The 24,083-nt window shown below is 45.5% G+C and overlaps 2 protein-coding genes across 5 annotated transcripts in view; one reads left to right on the forward strand and one right to left on the reverse strand.

Annotated features, from left to right (window-relative positions):
- The window catches only part of ARIH2 (ariadne RBR E3 ubiquitin protein ligase 2), a 34,769-nt gene extending 27,867 nt beyond the window's left edge, over positions 1-6,902 (reverse strand). Inside the window, exons 1-2 of one of the 4 annotated variants that reach the window (XM_037387307.1) lie at positions 6,769-6,881; positions 2,444-2,791 (exon numbers count right to left, since the gene is read on the reverse strand). In XM_037387307.1, the coding sequence (XP_037243204.1) occupies positions 2,444-2,692 (249 nt within the window). In that variant the 5' untranslated portion in view covers positions 2,693-2,791; positions 6,769-6,881. Of the gene's footprint in view, positions 1-1,205; positions 1,261-2,443; positions 2,792-4,943; positions 4,960-6,768 lie in introns of those variants that run through there. The other 3 variants (XM_037387308.1, XM_037387311.1, XM_037387310.1) reach the window with 3 other exon arrangements.
- Positions 6,903-7,000: 98 nt separating this feature from the next.
- SLC25A20 (solute carrier family 25 member 20) lies at positions 7,001-19,085 on the forward strand. The gene is made up of 9 exons (XM_037387312.1): positions 7,001-7,403; positions 8,142-8,234; positions 10,228-10,355; positions 12,593-12,683; positions 13,669-13,786; positions 14,975-15,047; positions 15,666-15,775; positions 17,220-17,344; positions 17,899-19,085. Exons 1-9 carry the CDS (start codon positions 7,299-7,301, stop codon positions 17,959-17,961), a joined length of 906 nt encoding a protein of 301 aa, XP_037243209.1. The 5' UTR covers positions 7,001-7,298; the 3' UTR covers positions 17,962-19,085.
- Positions 19,086-24,083: the final 4,998 nt, after the last annotated feature.

Below are 24,083 nucleotides of genomic sequence, written 5' to 3' on the forward strand. Positions count from 1 at the left end.
AACATGCTCAATACACCGCCCCAATTTCACCTTCAGAAAGTGAATCACCTAATGACAATATACAGTGGCAGAACATTCAAACACAGCTTTGAGCCCTTTTATTGCATTCTTTTTTTCTTTGCTTTAGGGAATTGTATTAGTCTATTGATTTCTTGTGATAGCAAATTGTTCAGATACCATGTCATGCATTGCCTTCAACATTGTACCTCCTGAAGACAGTCTTAATCTACCATCATCTTTCCCTGTCAGGGGCAACCACTCTGCCTTCAATGAGTAATGCTGAAAAGCACTACATTACCACTAGCTATCACAAGGTAAATGAGATAAAATCCACAAAGTGAACTAGTATGCTGCAAAAAGAACAATCACCACTATCCCAAACACCCTAAGAAATTATGAAAGGTAGCCTTCAAAGGAATAAAAAAGTTTGGAGCTCAAGCAAATTATAGGAAAGAAGTTAATAAAGTTCTTAGAAAAGTCTGCCCTTGTGTTCACTCATACTCATTAAGTCGATGGAAAATAATGGTTAACAGACAGTTCAACATGTTAATATTCAGTTTCCTTCTTTTCTATGTTTGCTGATTCACACAAATTCTTCCCAGTTCAGCTTGTCTCAGAAAAGTAACAAAATCACAAGTTTCCTTGGGGGAAGAGAGGGAAAGGAAGAAACAGTTGCTGGAGTATTATAAGAAAGTATGCCAGGAAACAAAAAGCACATGCTGCAGACACACAACAGATTTCCAAGAAAAGTACAATTCTTGCACCTCTGTTGCTAGTGAACAGAGAGTTAATGTGGCACTTCAAGAGCTGAAGTCTTTGTGTGGCTTACAAGTTCACAATTTTCCATATGTGCAGGTATATTCTTGATATAAAAGGAATCTAAACTGTTCTCTCCTTGGGTCATATTTGGGGTAAGATTCAAGCTAGCAGGTTGGTATTATCTGGGCAATTACAATATTTGCTCAATGAAACCTTCAGAATTCTTGGAAAGTTTATTTTAGCTTTGGAAGCCTGATTTTAAAGACTAAATAAAGCATTGCTTTGGTTAATTTAATTCAAGAGAACAATATGCCAAGGGTCACCTTTTTGAAGGCCAACAGTAAGGAGCAGAAAAGCCATTCTAAACCTTTACTTAATCGCTAAGAACCAAGAGCAACTGGCAGCTGGATCAAAAGTCCTGACCAACTATTCTCATTCGTTCTTACCTTTTGCCTCCCTTTTCTGACAATCTGTAGGGAACAGCAGGCATTCAGAGCTTGAACTGTACATTTTGAAGAAAATCACAGACACTAGTTTTGAAGTCGTGAGAAACTTAAAAACTTACAGTCAAGAAAGTAAAACTTCATTTTCTGCGGTGGTGAATGCTGGGAACAAGCACAACAGATGGCAGAATCAGCTAGAGATGTAGCAAGAAATATGGGTGCACTTTAGAGCCTATTTTTATAGGCTTCATATTTCTCAGGCTTTATGGTTACACGGTTTCTATAGGATGCTGACGTGCAAGTAAGGATCAAGAGATCCCTCACTTTTTTAAAATCAGGTTTGATTGAGACCGAATGAACAGGAATCAAAACCTATCCAACACAGCTTTTTTATATGCCCCTGTCACCTGTCCTGCTTTCAGGGGCTGTTCCAGAGAAGAACAAGCACTTCCAAAGTAGATGCATTGGTAATTTCAACCCAGTGTCAACATCTTGAGCTTAGAAAACTCTGCTCTCCTCTGACCTGCACTGGGACCCAAGCACACTGACAAGGCAGAGGGAACCTCCTCCAATCACTAGTCTGCACTACAGTAATCAGTTGCACAAAGAGAAAGAAAACTTCATGAAAGTCTTATTGAGCATAACACCACAGAGCTGACTCAGAGCACAACTCTTCTGTGATGAATTAGTCACAAGAGCTGGCAAGTTCATTGTACTTTAATTGCTGTCACTGCAACAGTAGGGTTAATACCTGACATGACAGCTGACCTATCTTTGAAAGTCTACGATTATTCTCTCAGAACCAACAAAGAAAGGTGTTTTTGTTAGAATTACAGAGTTTCAGCATGTCTTCCTATCTGTCAGTTATCTTCTCAAACACAGGTGTACTAATCTGCACCGTTTATGATTTGGTTTGTTTCTTTTCTATATATCCTCTTTGCATTGTGTTAATGCAAAGAGTTGTAACTCAGGAATTTTGGCCATGAAGCTCAGCTCTGTAAAAAAAATAATAATTGTAAGAATCAACATTCAGTAAGGAAGATTTCTCAGGCTCCAGAACCAGTATGCAGCAATTGTAAACCTTTGAGTCAGTTTTGAACCAGGAACCTGCAACAACATTCCTCCAAACCCCCCCAACAGTAATACCACCACAGCTTTTATTTCAAACTGTATACTGAGCATTTGCCTTTTCAACCACAGACTTATTTTACACCTGTGTTAATGCAGAAACCTTTCCTCACCTTTAACGTGGCAGCCAAGCTGGCCATGTGTTCATTCAGAGTGCTCTCCGACTCCTTGTAAGTCAGGCAGGTGAACTGATATTCCTCTGGATCAAAGGCATCTGCTCCCTGCTGCTCCACGTCGTTAGCTACCCCATCATAATAATCCTCAATATCCCCAGGATCCTCATCCTCTTCCTCCTCCTCGCAATCAGGGTCATAATCCTCTTCATTGCTGTCAGAGCCCTGGCTGTTCATGTCCACGGACATCTTAATGCCCTGTTAAACTGCAGACCAGGAAAGCAATTGCAGCTTCTTTTTCTCCTCCAAACTTTTATCGTTCTTTTGATTTCATCTGAGCTCTGTCTCCTAAGGGGGGAAAAACATTTTTTTCTGTTGCCTAAGAAATTGTAAGAGAGGCCATGTCAACATCACAGAGGTGATCAAACAGCCAGGAACGGACCAACCCAACGGCCCAGCTAAAGAAGATTCTGCTGTGCAGGTCCCTGGTTTGGATTCAATGTGACTCTTGCACCTGCAAAGCCAAGGCTGCTCTCACAGGTGAGGTCTAAAACCTCAGAGACTGGCTTATTACATTGCACCCTAGCCCCCAGTATGGGCCCCACGACAAAGTTTTGACATTTGGAAAGTGGCTGCATAACCTTCACTATAGATCTTTTCAGAGATACAACTAAATTCATAACTTTAAGATTCTACCAACAGCCTGAAGTGCTGCAGAAAAGCATCATATTCATTGCATCAACAGGAAAAAATACAAACCCCTTAACTATGACCATTGTAGCTAGAAAGGCAACCTGTGATACCCTGTACAATTCCATACTGCTCCAGATCCACAGACATTAAATGGGACTTTGGAAAATAAGATAAGGAAACAGATCTCTCACATACACCCAATTCAACAGTCTTCGATACCATCTCAAAAGAACTGGTGAAATTAGTTAATCCCTTTAAATAGGTTCTACTGGATATAACGTGGCCTTACATCTGAGGTGGGAAATAAAACTCATTCTCTCATTTAGTTACCTTCTCAATATACACTTATTATCTTCTGAATGTAGAAATCTGTGCTCAAGTGTTGACAGCACAAGAATCAGGACAGTCAACTTTTCTTTTATATTCTCACTGGTACTGGAAATTTCACATATTTGACTTATCTGAACTAGAAACCTTCTGCTTGTGTAACTAAACCACAGGAATTAGAGTTCCAAGAGGTCCAGCAGTAGAGCACATACAAACCTTGAATTATGGTCATCTCATATTTAGTTATAAATTTCCATTTAACTGAATTACTTAGGTTCAAGAGAGAATATATTAAATACAAAAGGCTTAAAACAATGCTGCAACCAAATTTTACATACAAAATATATACATAAGACTAAAACTGTATTTTCCACAAGCAGCAGGAGGTATTGTGGTTTTCATACACGTTTGCATTTTGCATTACTATGTTGTTAGCTCTGTTACTCAAATATATTCCCACAGTATCACAATTTGTAGCTGCTGGGGAAACCATAAGCGAGCTTTGAGAATCTTTACTTTAGAGCACAGGAAATTTCAAACATAAATTTTAATTATTTTTCCTCAACACGTTTGTTTTCTGTTTCCAGTAACCTGACCAGGCAGCACAGAATAACCAGGAAGAGATGTAATGTACAATTAATTTGAGGGACTGCAGTCATTTCAGCAGATACAAATCTCCAGTGAGAGAGGATGAAGGCTAGCAGCTAATTATATTATCCCCGAATTCTGGTCTCCAACCCTTTCACTTGCCTCTTGATTCCTTAGCTATCCACAACATAAGTAGCACACAAATACCTTATAGCATGGCTTCCCATAGAACTTCAGAGGAGCAGAGGCACCGTCTCTTGGCACCATATTGGAAGGAGACAGGTGTGAAATTTGATTTGACACATGCAAAGCAAACATACATTGTCCCTCCCACTACCCTGCTTAGAGCTAATGATTCAGTTCTGGGCTTAATCTGTATCAACGCTGACCTCTTGCATGAAAGCAGTAATGGATCTCTACCTGTTAAACCTTATGTTAAAGGACTAACTTACTTGAGAATCCAAACCCACTGTGAGCATTCCTACACAGATATCAATAGCCCAGCATGCAACAGCTTTGTTCAGCCAACCTCTGAGCACCACAAAGCCTGAGCAAGTCTCACCAGTCAGGAAACGTCTCAAACTCACTCAGATCACCCCATATGCTAGAGACAGAAAAAAAATCCCAAAACACTAGGTCCATTTGTAATCTCAACACATAGCGTGTCCCATCCAAGCAATGAGATGTTTTCAGGTATCTAAGTAGAATAACAGGCCTACCTGCTACCTCAGCAGTTACACACCAGTCACTGGGGAAGAGTGCCACTAACACATTTATCTGAACAAACAGAAGAACTGTTTGCACGGGTAAATGGGATATATCAAGCAGAAAACAGTCTGCAGACTGCACGACTTGTGTGACTCCTGTCACAATGTTCTAGGAAAGAACTCACCTCCAGCATAAACGAATGTCATACGGACATGTGTGAAGAGAGGAAGGCTAAGGCACAAGCTCTGTGGACAAAGCAAAGCAGGGTGCTAGGAGAACAAGGAACAGAACTCACCTCACCTAACGCTCAGCCTAACACTGATCAAATCACAAGCTCTCTGAATACAAATTAAGACAAGACAGCTAATATTTGATAGCACTAGTTTTTAAGACAAAGACATTAAGCTCAAAAAAGAGGGTCAAAAAAGCAAAGAGCATTTAGATTAAATAATTACTGCAATCCCCCCAAATCAGTGTAAAAATTTAAACCATATTTAGATTGCTTCCCTACCTACCTTCATCCAAGATACTCCCTCATCTTCACTAACATGATTTAATACCCTCTCTTCCTCCAGCCTCCTTGCAGGAACTTGTAAACACACCCACCTCTACACCCCACTGCCTATCAGCTCCAACAGAGATGCCCACTTGCTGATTCCTGCTTTGCAACACAATTCTTCTTGGCAAGGTCTTTTGAAACAAAATGTCTTCAAATATGCCGCCATCGGTTTCTCTCTGACTTCACTACCATCAGACACAACACACTACGCGATCCCACCTCATATCTTGTCCCACTACATCATTCCTTTCTGTTTTTTTGCCCTCTGCATCCACCTCTGTGGGATTTTCCTAAGTCTTTTGGAGGACGCTCCTCTTCTTTTTCTGTTGATATTTCACAGCTATTTGTGATGGCTTTTTCTTCCTTCACCTCTTTATTGTTAATTCCCGAAGTGCAACTCCTCAAGTCTGCCCCTCCTGAACTACTTAGCCATGTAAACTTTAAATGGGCTAACACTCTCTTTCCTCTGGAACAATCTACAATCTCAACTCCACGCTGGCTATCAATGTTAATCACACCTTTGTCCACGTTACTCAAACCTTTAATTCATGGATCATCCCCAATTGCTTCTTCAGACATGCAGCTTTGCTGTTTCCTTCTCCATTGAGTTTTTAGACAGGATTTTTTCATCCCAAGAGTGAGAAACTAGAACATCCCCCATTCTTTTCACCACAGATGACTCTGCAGAGACCTCCTTGCAGCCCTATCACACATCCCCCGTGAACATGCATGCTCTCCTCCCACTTCCCAGGCTTTGTTCATACTATCACGACTGCCTCGTCCTTCCCAATTCATCTAACCCATTTCATTCCTGTCTTTTTTAATCTATCATCACTTTTAACAAGTTATTTTACACATACCTACACAAGCCTTCCTTCCATGGTATCTGGTCTTGAGAAGAAAGGGACCCAGACCATTTAAATTACCTCGGGTTCATTTCTTTTGTAACACGTGCCAGACTAAACCCTGTACTCGCCCGCACCGACAGAACACTGCGTACTTGTAGGAGGAAAGCCCAGGAAAACTGGGAGAGAAGGAAGCTGTGGAGGAAGAGCCGGAAGGGCAGCGGGGCGAGGAGGGAGCCCCAGCACAGCTCACTCGCAGCCTGTGCCCACCGCCGACCTGAGAGCTCACGGGCTGCGGCTTCTCCCCGGGGCAGCCCCAGCTCGGCCCCGGGGCGGAGCGGAGCGCTGCCGGGCGCTAAACCGAGCCGAAGCTACGGGCAAGCGGCACCGCGTCCCTCGCGTCGGGCTCGCCCCACCCCAGGCCCTGCCGCGCCGCCCGGGTCCCCGCCGCCTCCCGCTGAGGGACGCGGGCGCGGCAGGCGGCGGTGCTCACCGGGCGCCCCCGGCTCCCCCGCACCGCGGCGCAGGCCGCTCCACCGGGAGCCCACCAGGAGGCCCCCGCCGCCTCACGCCCGCCACAGCGCAGTCCAGCTCCCCGCACTTACCGGGCGCCGCGGAGCGCGGCCGGGCGGCGGGCAGGGGAGGCAGGGAGCGGCGCTCCGGGCTCCTCCTGCCGGGCCGCCACTGCCTGCACGCCGGAAGCACCGGCCTCCGCGGGACGTCACTTCCGCCGGGCGGGGCCGAGCCTCCGCTGGCCCGGACCACTGTGCTGGGCCGGGGGGTGTTACAACGGAACCACGGGGGAGGGTAGGGGGAGATGGGGCCGGCGGCAGTGTCCGCCCCAGGCTGCCGGCTCAGCGCCCTCAGGACCCGCCGGCAGCCCAGCGGCCCGGCCTCGGCCCGTGCCGGCCCTCAATGACAGCACCCGGAGCCGCAGCGGGGAAACAGCCAGCCACCGCCCCCGCACCGCCGCGGGCAGCGGCCGCCACTATCCCGGCCTGCCCCGCGCTCGCCTCCCCCCGTGTCCCGGCGTGCCGCGCGGCCCGGCACTGGGGTAAAGGTCGCGGGGCGGAGGGGGCGGCACTGGCTCGGCGGGGACGCAGCACCCTGGCCCCGTTCTTCACCTGCTGCCGCCATGGCGGAGCAGCCGCAGCCCATCAGCCCCGTGAAGAACTTCTTTGCCGGAGGCTTCGGAGGCGTCTGCCTGGTGTTCGTGGGGCACCCGCTGGACACCATTAAGGTGAGGTGGCCCCGCGGGGATGGGGGGGCGGCCGGGACCCGGGGCCGTGCGGCCCGAGGTAGGCGCGGGAGGACTACGCTTCCCAGCGAGCACTGCGCGGGGCTGGCGCGGCCTCCCGGCGGGCGCTGCGGAAGACTACGCGTCCCGGCGGGCACCGAGGGAGGGCGAGGCTTCCCGGCGTGCACCGCGGCGGGGTGGCACGGGGCGTCCCGGCGTGCACCGCGGGGCAGGCCGGCCGTGCGGTGGGGCGCCCCCTGCTGGTCTGGCGGCACTGCGGCCCGCTCGGCGGCCCGCCGGTTTGTAGCACAAACGGGAGGAGCGGCCGTGTGGCGGGCGCTGGGAGGAGCTGGGAGCCTGACTCAGGCCCGGGAGAGCCCGGGGGTGACCCTGGGACGGACGGACACCCCCGCACACACTCCACTTCCCCTAGGGTCCCTCCGATCCCCCTGTCATGTGAGGAAGCTGAGTAGTGACACGGGACCAGCTCTCTGGTGCTGAGGTGGGGTTCTTATCCTGGGGTCACCCCAGCAGTTAATTGAATGCATTAACTAGTAAATACATCAAAAATTCAATCCGTTTTCTTCCGCAAAGGGTGACAGTGATGTTTATCTCTCTACCAACATCATAAAGTCCAGTCACAAAACTCACTCCATAATTGTCATACAGAGGTTTTTCTCTGATTCAAAGTTTAGATGGCAATATGTAATAAAATAATGTTTTCCTATCCTGTTTTACTAGGTCAGACTGCAAACGCAGCCTAAGCCACAGCCCGGTCAGCCTCCACTCTATTCTGGGACCTTTGACTGCTTCAGAAAGACTCTCGTTGGAGAGGTACTGCGTTAGCATGTCATCTCCGATGCTGCCAAAAATATCAGTTGTTCCTGTACGTCCCAGGAATGGAATCATGGGGGAATGTTGCCCTGGAGACTATACAATTCTTGGGTTATCAGTTGAATTGATTATAATTAAAATTTTTAAGGATGTTACCAGACTTGGAGAATACTTAGCATCTGCGTGCTCCAGGTGCATGTGTCTTTGTTTTGTTAAGAAGTGCTTTTGGTTCAGAATAATGTGATATTAATATCTGAACTTAACGACTGGAGTGAATGTTGGCAGTTGTTTGCTGGCTTTGTTGTTGTAGCCAGTGGAATCTTGCTGTCTTTGGTATTTGGAGTTGACTCTGGAAATCCTAAAATAGACAATGACTTTTGTTGATATGGGTAGTGCTTTTACTTCTGTAAAGTGTATCTTTACAAAATATCTTTACATTGCATCTTTACATCTTCTATAATGTGTTATGCCATATACAAGAAGGCAGAGGAGCATTTATTGATTTTTTTTCTTCCTGCTTCTTTTTTTTTGAGAATAGAGGGTCAGTTATAACAGTTTTGTTCAGTCTTCTTCAGAATGTGGACGCTGGTTTTCACTTCTGAATTAGCCGTATCATGTGATTGAACTGTAGTCTGTTCTGTTTTTCGAAAGGCACACAGTCTTGGTTTAAAAGCCTGAAGTGACATAGAATCCAGTTTTCTGCTTCATGAGTTTTCCCAGCAGCTGTTTACCATTTGGAAACAATGGCTATAAAGCCCAACTTTTTGTTTACTAGTCTGAAGTCTAATTTCTGACCACTGGATCTTGTTAGGTAACTCTGTTAAATGAAAGATCTGCCTCATACCTGAAATCTACTTTCATTACGGTACTAACACATTGTTATATAACCAAAGTAAATCTTGCTTCCCTGGTCTCTCCCACAAAGTGCTGAAATGCTTTGCTAGCTCTGAATCCCTTGCAGTTTTTAACACCCATGCTGAAGCATGGACGTCAGAGCTGAACCATAATAATAGCCTTGTGATGTGAAGTTCAAAAGTAATGCTGCCTTTCTACTCCTACTCAATACTCATCAGCTTCTACAAGGAAAAGCATTAAATCTCTCTGCCAAGGCCTTTTGTTTCCTGCTGCTCATGGGAAGGTTGATCAGGAGTGTCTGATCTTTGTCAGCCAGATACAATTTCATTACAGAGTCAGTTGTGCCTGTAAGCACGCAGACACATATTGGGATACACAGATTATTGGGGGGGGGGGGCGTAGAGAAATGAGCAGGCAGACCAGCAAATCTTTAATTTCTGCGTCTGGCCTTTAACTGGAAAGGTAACACTTTTATTAGAAAAAGTTCTGTTCAAAGGCAAGATGAATGAAACAAATGCTGCTGCTGAGGTCTGCATTAGAATTTTTCCATGTGTGTAGTCTGATGAAGGGAAACATCAGGAACATAAAGTTGTACGGTGAAAAAGTTTTGAACTTAGGGAAGAAAATAAAAAATAATTTGCTCTTGAACTTGTTCCAAATTAAGTTTGTGTGAGGAGTGAAGTAGTTCAAGTCAGTCTCCCTGGCTCTTTATCTAAAGAGTGAATTTGGTTCAGCATTCTCAGGCTCAGTGTCAGGATTTTATACTGATATGTTTGATGACTTTTATTAATAAAGCACATGTGCATTTTTGTATGTACCTTTTGACATCTATCTGGACTATTATTCAGGTGGCTTTTAACTTCCTTATTCTTGAGATGTAAGTGCAGGATGCCCAGTATGGGAACAGAAGGGTATAAGTGGTGCTGTGTTTTCCAGGAAGGATAGCTTTCCTCTGCAACAGGCCCTGAGCCTCAGCTAAATGTGTATAATTGCAAATGAACCACAGACCCCATTATTCTTATGATTAATTTGACTGTCTCACTGATACTATCCGGTATTGTAGCCTTTTGCTTCTCAGTAAGTTGAAGTGTGTGCAAAGTCTATTGAAAACGAAGTAATTGTGCAATGTTTCCTGCAGGGAGTCCGAGGCTTATACAGAGGAATGGCAGCACCTATTATCGGAGTGACACCCATGTTTGCTGTGTGCTTCTTTGGATTTGGCTTGGGAAAAAGACTCCAACAGAGAAAACCTGATGACGTTTTGACGTGAGTTTCTGAGTTAATCGGACAGTTGGGAAAGGCACCCTAAGGCTCTTGCAGCCTGCTGTATTGTTGCACACTGAGTTGTGGTGTAAATTTGTCTCTTCTCCTAGGTTATAAATATAGTTCTAAAAAAATAAAACACTTGCGTTTTAATGTTTCTGGAAGCGTGGGACTGATAGCACAGGCTAAAAACGGAGAGTGTGTGGGCAGGTGCTATGCAATTCCCTTTCTACGCAAGAAAGAGCCATTAAGGAACAATTCTGTTTTGGATGAGTACGGTGTGAAATATATAATGATTGCCTGCCAACAGTCTCGCTATTAACAGAAACTATGGGAGAAATATGTTCATGGTCAAGCAGTCTTGACAACATTCACAGTCATGATTCTCTTTTCTCTGTTATTTGTGACTCTTGCTGTGTTCTTATGTTAGGATATAAGAGTAGCCATAGAAATGTTTTATTATTAATTTCTGAAAAGAGATGGTTGTGAGCAACCCTTCTCTCAGGTATGTCTAGCCTGAAAGAGAGATGGGAAGCTAAGAAAACTTTGTGTGGCTTTCTACAAGCTAACTTATGCATGAAGAAAGCCCCCTACCTGTAAAGTACTCCCATAACTTCTTTGCTGGGTTGTGATTTATAGCTCTATAGGAATGGAACTGTGGCTTAGTGACTTTTTATTTGATTATTTGTGCAATACTTAGGAACTGTGTCAGAAAACAGGAGTCCATTTGTGTTGAGCCAAGCATGGTGGGGTGGGGGTGTGTGGTTTTTGTTGGAGTCTTGCCTGCACAGGGGTCTTACCTGGGTGGTGTGAGTGCAGCTGGCTCTGCAGCACCAGTCATGGCTGTAAGATGGAGCGGGCTCCCCCTCTCGGGTTGCTCAGAGGGAGGCAGTGCTGAGATGCTGGGGCACTGCTAACTTACCCTGTGCTGCCGTGGCAATATCCTCAAGCAGACAAGGCTGCAGGGTGAGACCAGGGGAACAGTAGGGAGTGGGGAATACAAGGAAACGTATGGGCTGTGGGCTTATTTCCAGCAGCCTAGTCACCTTGGTGCCTTATGTTTTATACACATCATACCAAATCGAAGTTTTAAGGAGCAGGCTGGAGAAGGGCAGCGTAGGTTTTTGAGTCTTTATGTAGAACTCCTCTCAAGCAGAGCAGTGGGAAAGAAAGAACAAATACATGGTGGAACTGTCATTCTGCCCAGCTGTGCTGTACTGGGGGTGCAGACTTGACACAGTAAGATATACCGTGCTTGGGACATGAGGCTCAAAAATGAAGGTCAGACTCCTAGCACCATGGTTCTGTGCTAGAGGCAGGCAGGATGGCAGTGGTTCTCCATGCCAGTTTTGAAAGGAAGTTTTGAAAGGAAGGAGATGGAGAGAAACCTGGGACGCCTTTTCTGTCTTTGCTGGGGCTGAATAATCCCAAGGTGAGCTGGAAAACTCAAAGCTTACTTTGAGCAGGAGGCGCATGTAGAGTGGTGAGGGAAGTCTGAATGGTCTGGAAGATTTAGAGGGCGTTTAAGAGTAAAGAAAGGTGTGAGAATTGGAAAACCTGAATAGAATGCCATCTCCTGGGGAAGTGGGGAGAAGCAGGAGGCATGGAATTTAGTTGGATTGAGATGTTAGGTCACTTTACTAGGGAACGTAGCAGGAGGCTGGACATAAAGATAAGTTTGTGCTGGAGAAACTCAGCCTGCTTAAGGGATTTCTGTCATAGGGACTTTGCCACATGAAAGCACATGCAGATTGTGTGGGATGATGGCAGGATGGTAGGACAGACTTGATGATGGCAGAGGCTGAGCAAGTGAAGGACTGAGAGGTTGCACAAAGGAGGCTCCTGGCTGCACAAGCAGGAATACACATGGGAGCTGTGGCCCCTGAGAAAAGTGTGGGAGGCTGGAGGAGAGGGTGAGACTGTTGGGAATAAAAAAGAACGGGAAATGCTGTAGAAAAAAAATGCAAGTACAAGGAATACAAGCAAATACAATGGATGTGAAGAGCTGAGTTATGGTTGCTGTGGGAACCAGTGCGCTTTGAATCCTAGAGATCTTAAATGTTTAGCTCTAATTATGCATTGATGAGGCACTTCTGCACTGGTCAAAAGCAGTTCATGCATTTCTAGTTCCACTGCCAACCTTGTGTAGAACAGCACAATCTGGTGATACAGGGATCTTTCTGCCCTTTGTTTCCTATGTACTATGTTGTGTTAGGGTCTCTTCTGTTTCCTCGGGGCAGATATCCTCAGCTGTTTGCTGCTGGCATGTTGTCGGGTGTGTTCACAACTGTAATCATGGCTCCAGGAGAGAGAATCAAGTGCCTTTTACAGGTAAGGCGTTGGGTGGTGGTGATGGGAATTTAATCTTAGGGGCCTTGTCTTTCCATACCAGGAGCTTCTTTGGTTAGTGTATTTCCTCTGTTCTGTTTTTTGACAGGACTGAGGCAACTGTCATTTAATGCAACTGTGTCACGAAGAAGCATTATACAAACTCACCATGACAGTATAAGTACATACAGCATTCGCTGCTCTTTTCATTTTAGAGAGCGCAAGCCTTAGACTATCTGGCATTACATGAGGCATTGGTGGATGCTTAAGTCCACTGCAAAGTATGAAAAAGTCCAGTTTTTCAGAATGATTTTCCCCCCCCCCCCAAAAAAAAGTGCAAAACTACTAGATCATAAGACTCTTTCTAGTGTAAAGTTTTTGTTACCTTGACAGGTTCCCAATACGTAACTAAGGATTACATTTAAAAATACATTAAATAGCTTTCTAATGTTTAGGTGGCTGTTATCTCTACACCTCCTCCAGGGTTTTTAAAGTATTGTTGGAAAACATGAACCTGAACAAACAAAAATACTGTCTTCAGCAAAGATGGGAAGCTTTGCTTATTTCAGGCTATGTTGAACTCCGTTATTATGGTGGTGGGTGGTCACATGTTTGTCCTGACAGACATGATATCATGGAAGCTTTTATACAGATGCAAATTGTTTGAATTTTGCTAAACTATTTGAAGGCTACTTTTTGTCAATGCACATGTAGAATTACCTAACTGACTTCAGTTGTTTCAAATTTGCACTGTGGAAAAATAAGGGAGAATCTAGCCTCTGCATGGAACAGTAAACATATCCTCAGCTTGAACATGAGAGAGCTGCTTGAGGAAGTGACACGGGTTTCCTATGCAGGAGCGTCTGAGGAATGAGTATGTGCTCCTTCCTCTTTGGAAACATGCACGTGGCTTTCTAACTGTTAGCTGAAAGATTGTTCACCAGCCAGAAACCTTCGCTAGTCAGAAACTATCACTTTAATCCTTCAGATCCAGGCAGCTACAGGTGAAACGAAATACAGTGGCTCTTTGGACTGTGCAAAACAGCTGTACCGCGAGGCTGGAATTCGTGGCGTGTACAAGGGGACAGTGCTAACCCTCATGAGAGGTGAGTGATGGAGATGTTCTGATGCTGCTTCTGTGTGGGGTACTTTAAGATAAGAAGCCTGACATAGTATCACAGGTCTCACTGCCCCTTTAGCCAATTGGAGATGCTGTGTCACACTTTTTTTGCAGTCTGCAGAGCTACTGCAGTGCCTCAAAGGGACTGAGAGATAAACATGAGATCTCAGTGACTGAGGAAGAGATTAGATGACAAAGATCAGAGGGATATAGGAAGTAATTAAGATCTGAAAAGCCAAGAGGAATGAGAGACTTCAGGAGAGAAGCAGAGAGAGCAAAGAGAAAAGAAAAATACGGAAGTGGGCTTTTTTTAATGTTTTTTTTTTCCCTTGGGAAAAGGATTATGAGACTGTTGCTGTATAATGCTGACTGCTTTAAAAGATATGATTGCAGCAGTTCTGATTTCTACCTGCTTGAATGTGGGTTATTTTGGACTGGGATGCCATGACCGCTCTCACAACACCACCACCAAAGTAGTTGTGCCAGACACAGAATCCTGTACGTGTTTTGCTACTTTCTCCTTTGAAAAGCATTAGATTGTTCCCTGTACTGGGGCATCTTTTTTCCAAGGCTAAGCTGAAATTTCTGTATTTTGATATCTCCATTGAGGAATTTGTTCTATCCTCTGCTTCTCATACAAGTGTAGCAGCTAGCAATATAACTCTGGCAGTGTCCCTGGCCAGAGGCTGGTTCTCCAGTTCAGGCATAAGCTAAGAATGGGCTGTGGGAGTACCTTAAAAAAAACCAAACCAAACCCATCAACTGCAAAAAAAAAAAATAATTCCAAAAATACAGTCATTAGAACAAATAGTGTGCAAAACTTTTGCAGTTCCTGAACTGCTCTGATCTGTTATGAAGTAATTAAGAAAGCGTAGAGCTGTCTCATTGTTAGCTTAATGGCTAGCAGGCAGGTTATAGTCTGATTTGAAAGGCTGCTGACAGATGTGCTTAAGAAAAGATATTTTCCCAGTTCTTGCCTTTAGCACCTGCTCTCCTTGGGAAAGTTCAGGCTCCTCTGTCTAAAGTAACAGCAGATTTTATTTTGTTTGTAGAGGATGTTCAGAAAAGGAATCTGGATGTACTTAGTGGTGTTGCTGAGCTGGCATGGGGCTGCTGTGCCTCTAGGCTTCGTTTCATTTCCCACTACTCACAGTCTTTGTTGTTTACCCACTAGATGTCCCAGCCAGTGGAATGTACTTCATGACGTATGAATGGCTGAAGAACATTCTGACCCCTGAGGGAAAGAGGTTAGTGAAATCTCACAGTCATCACTTTCTGGACTTCCCAGATGCTGCCGATTAATCTCCCCAGTTACGAAGAGTTTTAGAGCAGTACCATCGAAACAAACTTAAAATAAAAGGCTGCTCATCTTGTGAATTGAGCTGTTTTGGTCTGGTGTTTACTGGCAAATAAAATAGTATTCTGAGTTTCTCTCAGATTCTAGCCTTGGACCTTACTAGCCAAGTAAGGAATACTTGAAATAAGTCTCTCACTTTCACCCCATGTATGGTCAGAGAGCTGGCGGGTTTTGCTGTTGGGGGTTTTTTTGTTGGCTTTTTGTTTGGTTTTTGTTTTTGTTTTTCCCCACCCCCCCCCACCCCCGAGTATCTGCATGTGTGCTGTTGAATGAAAAGATTTGAACCTTTAGGGTGAAGTTAGTACGTTTTAGCCACAGGGCTCTGATTCTTGGAAATCTTTCTCAGATACTGCACTCTGTGTCTGCAGCATTGTGTTGCTTCCTGGCTGTCAGCCAGGCTGCCTCTTTGATTGTCACCTTTGTCAAAACAGATGAGTTTTTACCCTTTTTTTTTTTTTTCCCCCCCCCCCTTCCTTCTCTCTCCCACCCCACCCCAATTCTGCCACAGTGTGAGTGACCTCAGTGTGCCTAGGATTCTCTTTGCTGGGGGCCTGGCTGGGATCTTCAACTGGGCAGTTGCCATTCCACCAGATGTGCTGAAATCCCGTTTCCAGACTGGTGAGTTGCATCCCAGCTCGTCACAGCCACACTCAGTGCAGTGCTCCTGGGAATGGCTGGGCAGCGATGGAAGATGCCGTCTGACCATGGCATCTGGGAGGTAGCACATCTTGAGCTCTGCTTGCCACCAGGACATGAGAACCCCAAGTGTGTTCCTAGCATTTCTAGTTGGTTTCCTTGCAAGTTTGTGGCCAATCAGGTTGCACTTCTCTGTTCCTGCCTCCCTGCTAATAGAGCGATCCTGATTTGAGATGCTTGTTTTAAAACTGAAGTGTAGAAGTCATAATAATAGAACTGCTTGTTGTGGCTGATTTATGACAAATGTCATTCTTTGAGAGGTTTTGTTATTTCACTTCAGACGCAGTTGTATTAATTGTAGCCTGTGCTATCTGAAATTTATAGTAACTGGGTGTGCCCTGCTGAGAGCATTGTTTTTAGACCAGCACCTCTGCTCTTAAGTATCTGTGGACTAATTATAGTGAGGATGGCCCCAAGCCTTGCACTTCAGCAAAGTTTAACAGGTTTTTTATTGCTTTATCTAAGAGTCCTAGTCAATGAATATTTTTGTTAAGGCTTTCTGTAGTCTGTCTGTGGACTCAGCTTTCCACTGGACAGTAACCTTTTTTCTTGAGTCACAAATCCTGATAATCTAGTGCAGGAAACTTTTTTTTTTTTTTTTTTTTTTTTTCCCCTTCTTCTCTGAATAAAGGCTGCTGTGGTTGTTTGATATTATACCAGCGGCTGAGTGTGAAATACATTACAGCTTTGCATCCTTGTTCCACTAAGCCAATCCCCAATACTGCTGTGTAGGTCATGTGGGTTAATGGTGGTTCTGTTTAACTGGGTTGGTTTGTGGAGTACTTCCCAGAGACGTGTCAGGAGAAGGAAGAACTCACTCTTTGAATAGAGTAACTTTTTAAAACACCTCAGCAAGTCTGTGTAACATCAGCAAATGAAAAGCACAGGCTGTTTCAATGAAGTCTATTGCTGCCCTTGGCTGGGGCATATGATAGGATCATTATCTGTTTTTTTATTACAAACCAGCTACATCAATTTTACGACCTTCCTATCTCCTGATTGCAGCTCTTGTGAGAGCTGTCATCAGCAGTGCAAGTAACAGCTCAGACTTCCAACCCTGACAAAAGTTATTCTCCTTTCTTTCCTGCCCCCCAGTGAGTCGATGATGTAAATTCTTCGTGGTGATGGTGAGCACCTACCTTCTGTTTACTGAGTGTTTAGTAAGGTGTCCTTTTTGTTTGCTTGCTTTTTGCTGAAATAGGTAATTTTCCCAAGCAGATGTTGTCACAACAAACAATGCTTGGGTTCTGGTGTCACCTAGATGGTATAGCAATATGAACCTGTTGAAAATCCTGGGCTGTTACATATGCCATATCCTTCAGCACTTGTGACTGCTACATGTCTTAGTGTGTTGTATTCCTTTCAGCTCCTCCAGGAAAATACCCGAATGGCTTTAGAGATGTGCTGAGAGAACTTATCAGAGAAGAAGGAGTTGCATCTCTGTATAAGGGCTTCACAGCTGTAATGATCAGGGCGTTTCCCGCTAACGCGGTAAGTAAATTGTGATTCCAGATGGGTTTTCGGGACTTGGCCACTCACAGTGAATGTTTGCAGTCTGTAGAGGAGATGACCAGCTGCTTACTGTTGTACCATTTCAGTGAGAGATTCTTATCACTGCAGATACATTATTTTTTTTTTAATAGCTGTTGGTGTCCAGATTCTAAAAATGTACCTTAATCTAGGAGGAACACCAACTAAACCTTCCTTCAATGCTCTGCATTTTGCATAAAAGCCCTTTGTTGACTTTCTCTGATAGTCTTTCTCTACTGATTGTACATCCACCAGTAGAAGACAGAAAGTGGGGGGTAAGTTTGGACTAGCTTCCCTTTCACTAAATAGTGAGCCTAACGGAGTAGTTCTGCCTTTGTGTGGAGGGATACAGTAGAATTCTTGCCTCTGCTCTAAGACTTTTTTTTTGTGTGTGTGTGTGTTCTCTTCCTCTTTCCACATCAGCCATGTCAGGTGTTTACAGTGCTGCATTTCAAAAACTTTGTTTGGAATAGGTTTTTGGAATCCTTATTTGTTCTGTATGTTCTCTTTTCCAGGCATGTTTTCTTGGGTTTGAAGTTGCTATGAAGTTTCTTAACTGGATTGCACCAGGTCTATGAAGACTAGGAAGTCTAGAAATTAGAGAGGAGAAGGAAGAGGGTGCAAGTCTGCCTCAAAGGAATAAATGAATGATCACTTGACGTTTCAGGAATGATTGCTTGCCTAATACCTTTTTGCCTTCCTCACATTCTTTAGGTGGTGCTATGTGCCATTCAGAAATGTAAGCTGTAGCTCTGAAACAGAGTTGATGAGCTCTTAGAGGTGATACACCTGTCTTCTGAGCCAATGGACCACAGCAGTAATGCTGCTAACTGACAGCTGTTGCTATTACACACACTACCTTAAGTACTTCCTCATGGAAGAAGGAGACACTTCTTAAAATGTAGTTCTTTATTTACTGAAGAAACATGTAGCTATTCATGCTGAAAAACTTCCTTAAAATAATTGTTTGGCTGTGTGCGCTTTACTCTCAGGGCATAAGTTAGCAGCTGCACATACTAGTATCTACAAGCAATGTCAGATAACGTTCTCATCTCTGAGTTTTTTAGTTGTGGGTGTTTCTATGTTGACAGCGGTTTTAATCTTATATGCATGTAATGCAGCAAACGCAGAACTAAGCAGGGGAGGCCAGAGCTACGCTTCAGTGAGTTGAGGAGTATTACAGATACCGCGCTGGATCTTGCACGCTGATCTTTCCTGTGGAGCTAGGAGGGAAAATTAATTATGCTTAAGATTTGTACTAAACTTTACTGAGGCAGCCAGTGGGGAAATGTGTTTGATCAACCTGAACTTTTCTCTGAAATCCCTTTCTGTCCCACTGAAGATATCCCAAATGTGATTTCAAAAAAAGAACGGCATGGTTCGTCACAACCCACGATATACTTAATTGATCAGCTGCTGTGTCCTGGGATTCAATCCCTGACATGGACCTGAGAAAAATTAAGAGCACTTCCAAGAACTCGGTTTCTCTGACACAAAGGGGATACATGAAGGCGGCACTGGCTCTGCAGTCTTGTCTAACTTAATTCTTGCTCTTGTCCCTTGGCTTTCTCTTAATATTATTCAACATAATCACATTTTAATTTGAGAAATTACTAATGCTAAGAAGCAAGAAGCAGCTGTAATTTCTTCTGGTTTTGATGCAGTGTTATTGGAACTCAATAAAGCTAGCTGCTGCTTGGCTAGAACGTGTGCTTCAGTTCATTTACGTTTTGCATGGTTAGTTTTACAATTCTTGATTTTGAGGTGTGATTGGGAAATAAGTTGTGCCATGCTGTCTAATTGTTAACCCATTGCCTTTTAGCTTTTGGATTTCTGTCATGAGATGTGGAAATGAATGTTCTGCACTTGATGTGTGTCGTACAAGCTGTTAGGCATTGTAGTTGCAGACACAGCTTCTTAAGTATGAAGCCAGACACTAACGCATCTTGCTTGTGGAAGGTATTTTATGTTTTCCAGGGGGAGGCCCGGACACAGATATAGGAGAGCTTAGGGAAAGCATCTGTCCTGATGGCCCACAGGAAAGGAGGCTGAGCGTTTGTCTGGCACGGTCTGTTGGCCTCTACCATAAGGACACAGTTCACCTTGGCTTTCCGCAGGCACGGTCAGCCCTGACAACTTTCCACCCAGTGCTGCTGCAGGAACCTGGAATCCCACTTTTCTTCCCAATTCTTTGGAAAGACCAGAAGAGAACCTGCCTTCCCTGGAGTCCACCTCTTGTGTTTTATGGTGTGTGGGTGTGAAACCAATGGGGTAGCTGCTGGTGTGGAAAAAATCTCAGTCACTTGGAGCTGCCCCCATGTTCTCACTGCTGCTGTACCCACCACAGACCTTCCCCATTCCTTACTGGTTAGCAACCTGCTGCTGCTCCTGCCTTTCAAAGTCACTGCTACTATGGATGAATGAAATACTTTTGAACACTGAGTTAATACTGGTTCAGAGAAGTGGTGATTAAAGGACATTAACCTCTCAAGTGGTTTTAAACACAATTCTAGGTTTACTGGGGCTAAACCCAAGGTAGTTTCAAGAGGACCAAGCCTGCTTTCGTGGCTGTGTGCTGCCTAGCCACCAATGCTGTCCTGTACTGCTTTGGTTCCCCAGCCGCTCTGGGCACCCTTCTGACTTCTGTGCTGGGGGTGTGATGCCTAGAAGCAACTTTCAGCTTTAAGAAGTGTTACAAAGCTGGGTTTTTTCCCTTCTGTTTTACTTACGTGTTCCAGAAATACTGAGGCTTCTTGGGAGGGACAGATGTCCATGTTCCTTCTCAAAATTCCTGACGCTGATGCTTAATGCTGCCTATTCCAGCTGCCCTGTCAGATCTGTCCTGTTGAGCTGCTAATCTCACAGGGAGCTAGGAGCAACTGAAGCGTAATCCTGGCTGAGCGCTGTTCTGGCTCGGTTCATGATGCAGCTGCCCAGCAGATGGCTGCCTGGGGCTGTCAGCAGGATGGACGAACCTGCAGGTCCAAAGGCAAGGTCAGCGGCAAGGAAGCCAGCACAGCAGCTGCCACGGGCAGGCCGCTGCCTCCGCTTGTGGCAGCTGCAACTTTCCGATCTGGGCTGCAAAAGCTCTGCAGCTCTGTCAGGGCAGACAGGCAGCTGGAAGGCAGGAGCCTTTTTCCCCCATCCGTCCTGCTGCGGAAGGCTGTGGCCCTCCCAGGCTCGGTGACGAGCTGCGTGCTGCAGTTAGTGCTCCTTCCCAGCCCAGTCCTATCAGTCTGGAGCACTGCAGACTATGGAAAACATACTTGGAAACTGAATCAGGGACTAGTAACGCCCTCGATTCAGTTGCTGGGATTAAGAGCACAGCTCCTCCATTTGGGCCCGAGGAGCCTTCTCCCAGTCTGGGTGCTGGCCTCTACCTCAGTGCTCCAGCACTTGCCTTGGCTGTGCTGTCACCGGCTCGGCTCTGTGGCCTTAGGCAATACTTGCTCTGAAAGACTGAAATATTCCCTACGCTCTCCAATACTTCAGTTGTTAACTAGTTATTTTAAACTATCTTCCTTCTGCCAAATTATCCCTCTTAATACTTTTTTTTTTAAAAGCATTTCAGATCCTTTCTCCAGTTTCAATTGTCCTAATTATATTCTCCCCAGTCTGAAGGTTTTGCAGAGCTTTGTATTTTGCATGTTAAAATTCTGGCTGTTTAACACGCTTGACTTCATTTGGTGCTTTTGGATAACTAAAATATGGAAGAAGGCAATCGGGAATGAGGGGCTGCTTGCTGACAGCAGTGGTGGGAGGAGAGAAGCTTTGGGGAGGCTGATCAGACACATCTGCTTGTTTGTTCAAAAACTGAAACCCAGGCACCCTGGAAATGATTAAAAAGCTGCTCATGTCTCTCAAGATTCTGCCATACAAAAATTGCCAAATCCTTGCCCTGATGTGTGCAGCCTCAGAATGAGAGAGGGATTTTAACACAGGTATGGTTTCCTGCATGCTGAGGACTCTCTTGCTTTCAGAAGCCCAGATTTGCATTCAAATGTTATTTTCTGATTGTCCGGCTTCTTGTGGGAATTCAGGTAGTGCATATGCAGACTAATGGCACACAGCAGCTGCTGGTAAACCATGTCTCTGTACAAGCAAAGGATACTGATGACACTTGTCTTTATGCTCCTTGTGTTGATAGTGTATCGTTTTGCTATATCAAAATCAATATAGTTTTCCACAAGATTCTTGTGCTGTACATCTTTCTGGCCCGTTCTGCTTTGATGTAAGTGATTTTTCCCGTGGTGATTCAAGATGCCTGGAAGTATTCCAGAAGTAATCCATGGTACATAAATCTTATGTGCTTGCATTTCAAATCTTCCGTGCCTGCGTTTCTCTGGCCATTGTGTGCAAGTGGCTTTTGTGTACACTCAGCATTGCTATATTGACAGAAAAGTCCTTGGAATACCCCTGACAAGTCACTCTTGATAAATTTGACTAATGAAAGGAAACTGCCTGTGGGAGGATTACTACAGACTCTCCCGTTTGCAAAGGATGTGGCACAGTAGATCTTACAAATGGTAAGTAATGTGAAAAGGGTGCATTTACTCATATTTCTCGCAGTACAAGACATACAGTGTGTCCAGTGAAGATATCAAGCAATATTTAAAATAAAAATACTTCTATATTGTGTACAATTAAGCTATACAGGTTGTTGCCACAGAATGCAAAGTGCTTTACAAAAATCGTGGAAGAACAGTTCATTGAGAACTACTGAAAACTGATACAGCTACAAAGTCTTGCACAAGAAGTTCCAGAATTGCATGTTGATAGCAACCAGGCGAGTGTGCTAGGGAAGTCACACCGAGTGTAGTATTTCTTGTGTTCTTTCCGTAAGCATCTGCTGCTGGCCGCTCTCAGGCGGAAGAATAGGCAGACCTCTGATCTGATCTTTGATACAGATACGCCAGTTTGGCTGTATTTTTTTCTTATGATATGATGGGCAAAACCCTGACTAATTCTACGAGGTCTGCACACAGGGGGACAGGTTGGCCATGCACCTTCTTACCTTCTCAGTAACTGTGTACACTAGGACACAGCACCAGTTACAGCTTTGCGCATGCCCGATTGGCCCCCAATGGTTCGATTTTCCATTTTTACATTGTTCTCACTATCTGCTGCCTCTTGGGTAAGAGGACTCCTACACCAATACCCTGATTGTGCAGGTGAGGGACCAGCCTTTTGCACAGCCTAAGAAAAGTGGCTTTCACCACCATACAGTTCACAGAGGAGCGGAGGTTGGAAGGCAGTTCTGGAGATGGTCCAGTTCAGCTGCCCTGCTCAAAGTAGGGTCCACTTCTCCAGGCTGCCCAGGACTCTGTCCAGGTGGGTTTTTAATATCTCCAAGGGCAGAAGCTCCAGAGTCTCTCTGGGCAACCTGCTCCAGTGTGCAATCATCTTCATGGCAAAACAAGTTCTCTCTTTTGTTTAAGTGGAATTTCCTGTATTTCAATTTGTATCCTGTCACTGGACCCCACTGAGAAGAGTCTGGCTCCATCTCCTTCTAAACTCCCTCCCATCAGATATCCATACACATTTGTAAGATCCTCCAGGAGCCTTCTCCAGGACGAACAGTTCCAGCTCTCTTGGCCTCCTCGTATTGCAGATGCTTCAGTCCCTTCATCAACCTTGTGGTGCTTCACTGGACTACTCCAGCATGTTGATGTCTCTCTTGTATGGGGGAGCCCAGAACTGGACCCAGCACTCCTGGTGCAGCCTCACCAGAGCTGAGCGGGGGGAAGGATCATCTCCCTTGGCCTGCTAGCAACACTCCCTCCAAAGCAGCCCAGCAGGCTGGTAGCCGCCTTTGCCACAAGGTTATGGCCCATGCTACACCTTTTTTCCACCAGAACTCTCATGGCCATTGCTGCAAAGCTGCTTCCCAGCTGGTCGCCCTTCCAGCATGCGCTGGTGCATTGGGTTGGTGCTCCCCAGGAGCAGGATTTTGTCCTTCGCTTTGACAAATGTGATTCCTGTTGGTCTAGCTCTCCAGCCTGTTGAGGGCTCTTGGAACGGTGGCACAGCCCTCTGGTGTACCAGCCACTCCTCCTGGCTTGGTATCATCTGAAAACTTGCGAGGGAGTGCTCCGTCTCATCCTCCAGGGCGTTAATGAAGATGTTACACAGTCGTGGCTCCACATGGCCCTGGGGCACACCACCAGTGACTGGCCTCATCACTAGTCACCTGGGCTTCATGTGGCTGATCCCAACCCTTGCAGCTCAGCCACCTTTTGGTCCACTGACCTAACCTGTGCTCCATCAGCTAGCCCGGGGCACGGCACGGGAGGCGGCACTGAAAGCCTTGGTGAAGCCAAGATAAACCAGTTCCACTGCCTGCCCTCACCCGCTGAGCCTGTCCTCTCACCACTGAAGACTTTCCTGCTGGGCTCTAGGGGCCTGGGACTGCTGAGGCAACTGTAAAAGAAATACCTCAGGAAATGGAGGCTGGCATTTTGGAGCTGTCCTCGAGCAAGTGATCTTTCACTGTGGCCAGAGCCGTCCCCTCTGGTGGCTCGCAGACCCTGGGGCAGGAGCACAGCTCACGTGTGCGGTGTGGGACTGTTCTCCTCATGACATCTCGCCTCCGACCATGACGCATGACCACGCTGCTGGCTTCTACAGGCCGTGGGCAGAAATGCCTGCTGAGTCAGTGGCATGAAGCCACGTACGCTGTGGCTCCGTGCTGGTGCCATGG

Source organism: Falco rusticolus, chromosome 4 (assembly GCF_015220075.1).
Source record: "Falco rusticolus isolate bFalRus1 chromosome 4, bFalRus1.pri, whole genome shotgun sequence".
NCBI lineage: Eukaryota > Metazoa > Chordata > Aves > Falconiformes > Falconidae > Falco > Falco rusticolus.

What these genes read in the sequence shown, in the direction of transcription:
- SLC25A20 (XM_037387312.1), top strand. Translation starts at nt 7,299, where the DNA reads ATGGCGGAGCAGCCGCAGCCCATCAGCCCCGTGAAGAACTTCTTTGCC. An exon ending in GAAAGACTCTCGTTGGAGAG is followed by an intron (nt 8,235 to 10,227) that starts GTACTGCGTTAG and finishes TGTTTCCTGCAG; the next exon opens with GGAGTCCGAGGCTTATACAG. An exon ending in AAACCTGATGACGTTTTGAC is followed by an intron (nt 10,356 to 12,592) that starts GTGAGTTTCTGA and finishes TCCTCGGGGCAG; the next exon opens with ATATCCTCAGCTGTTTGCTG.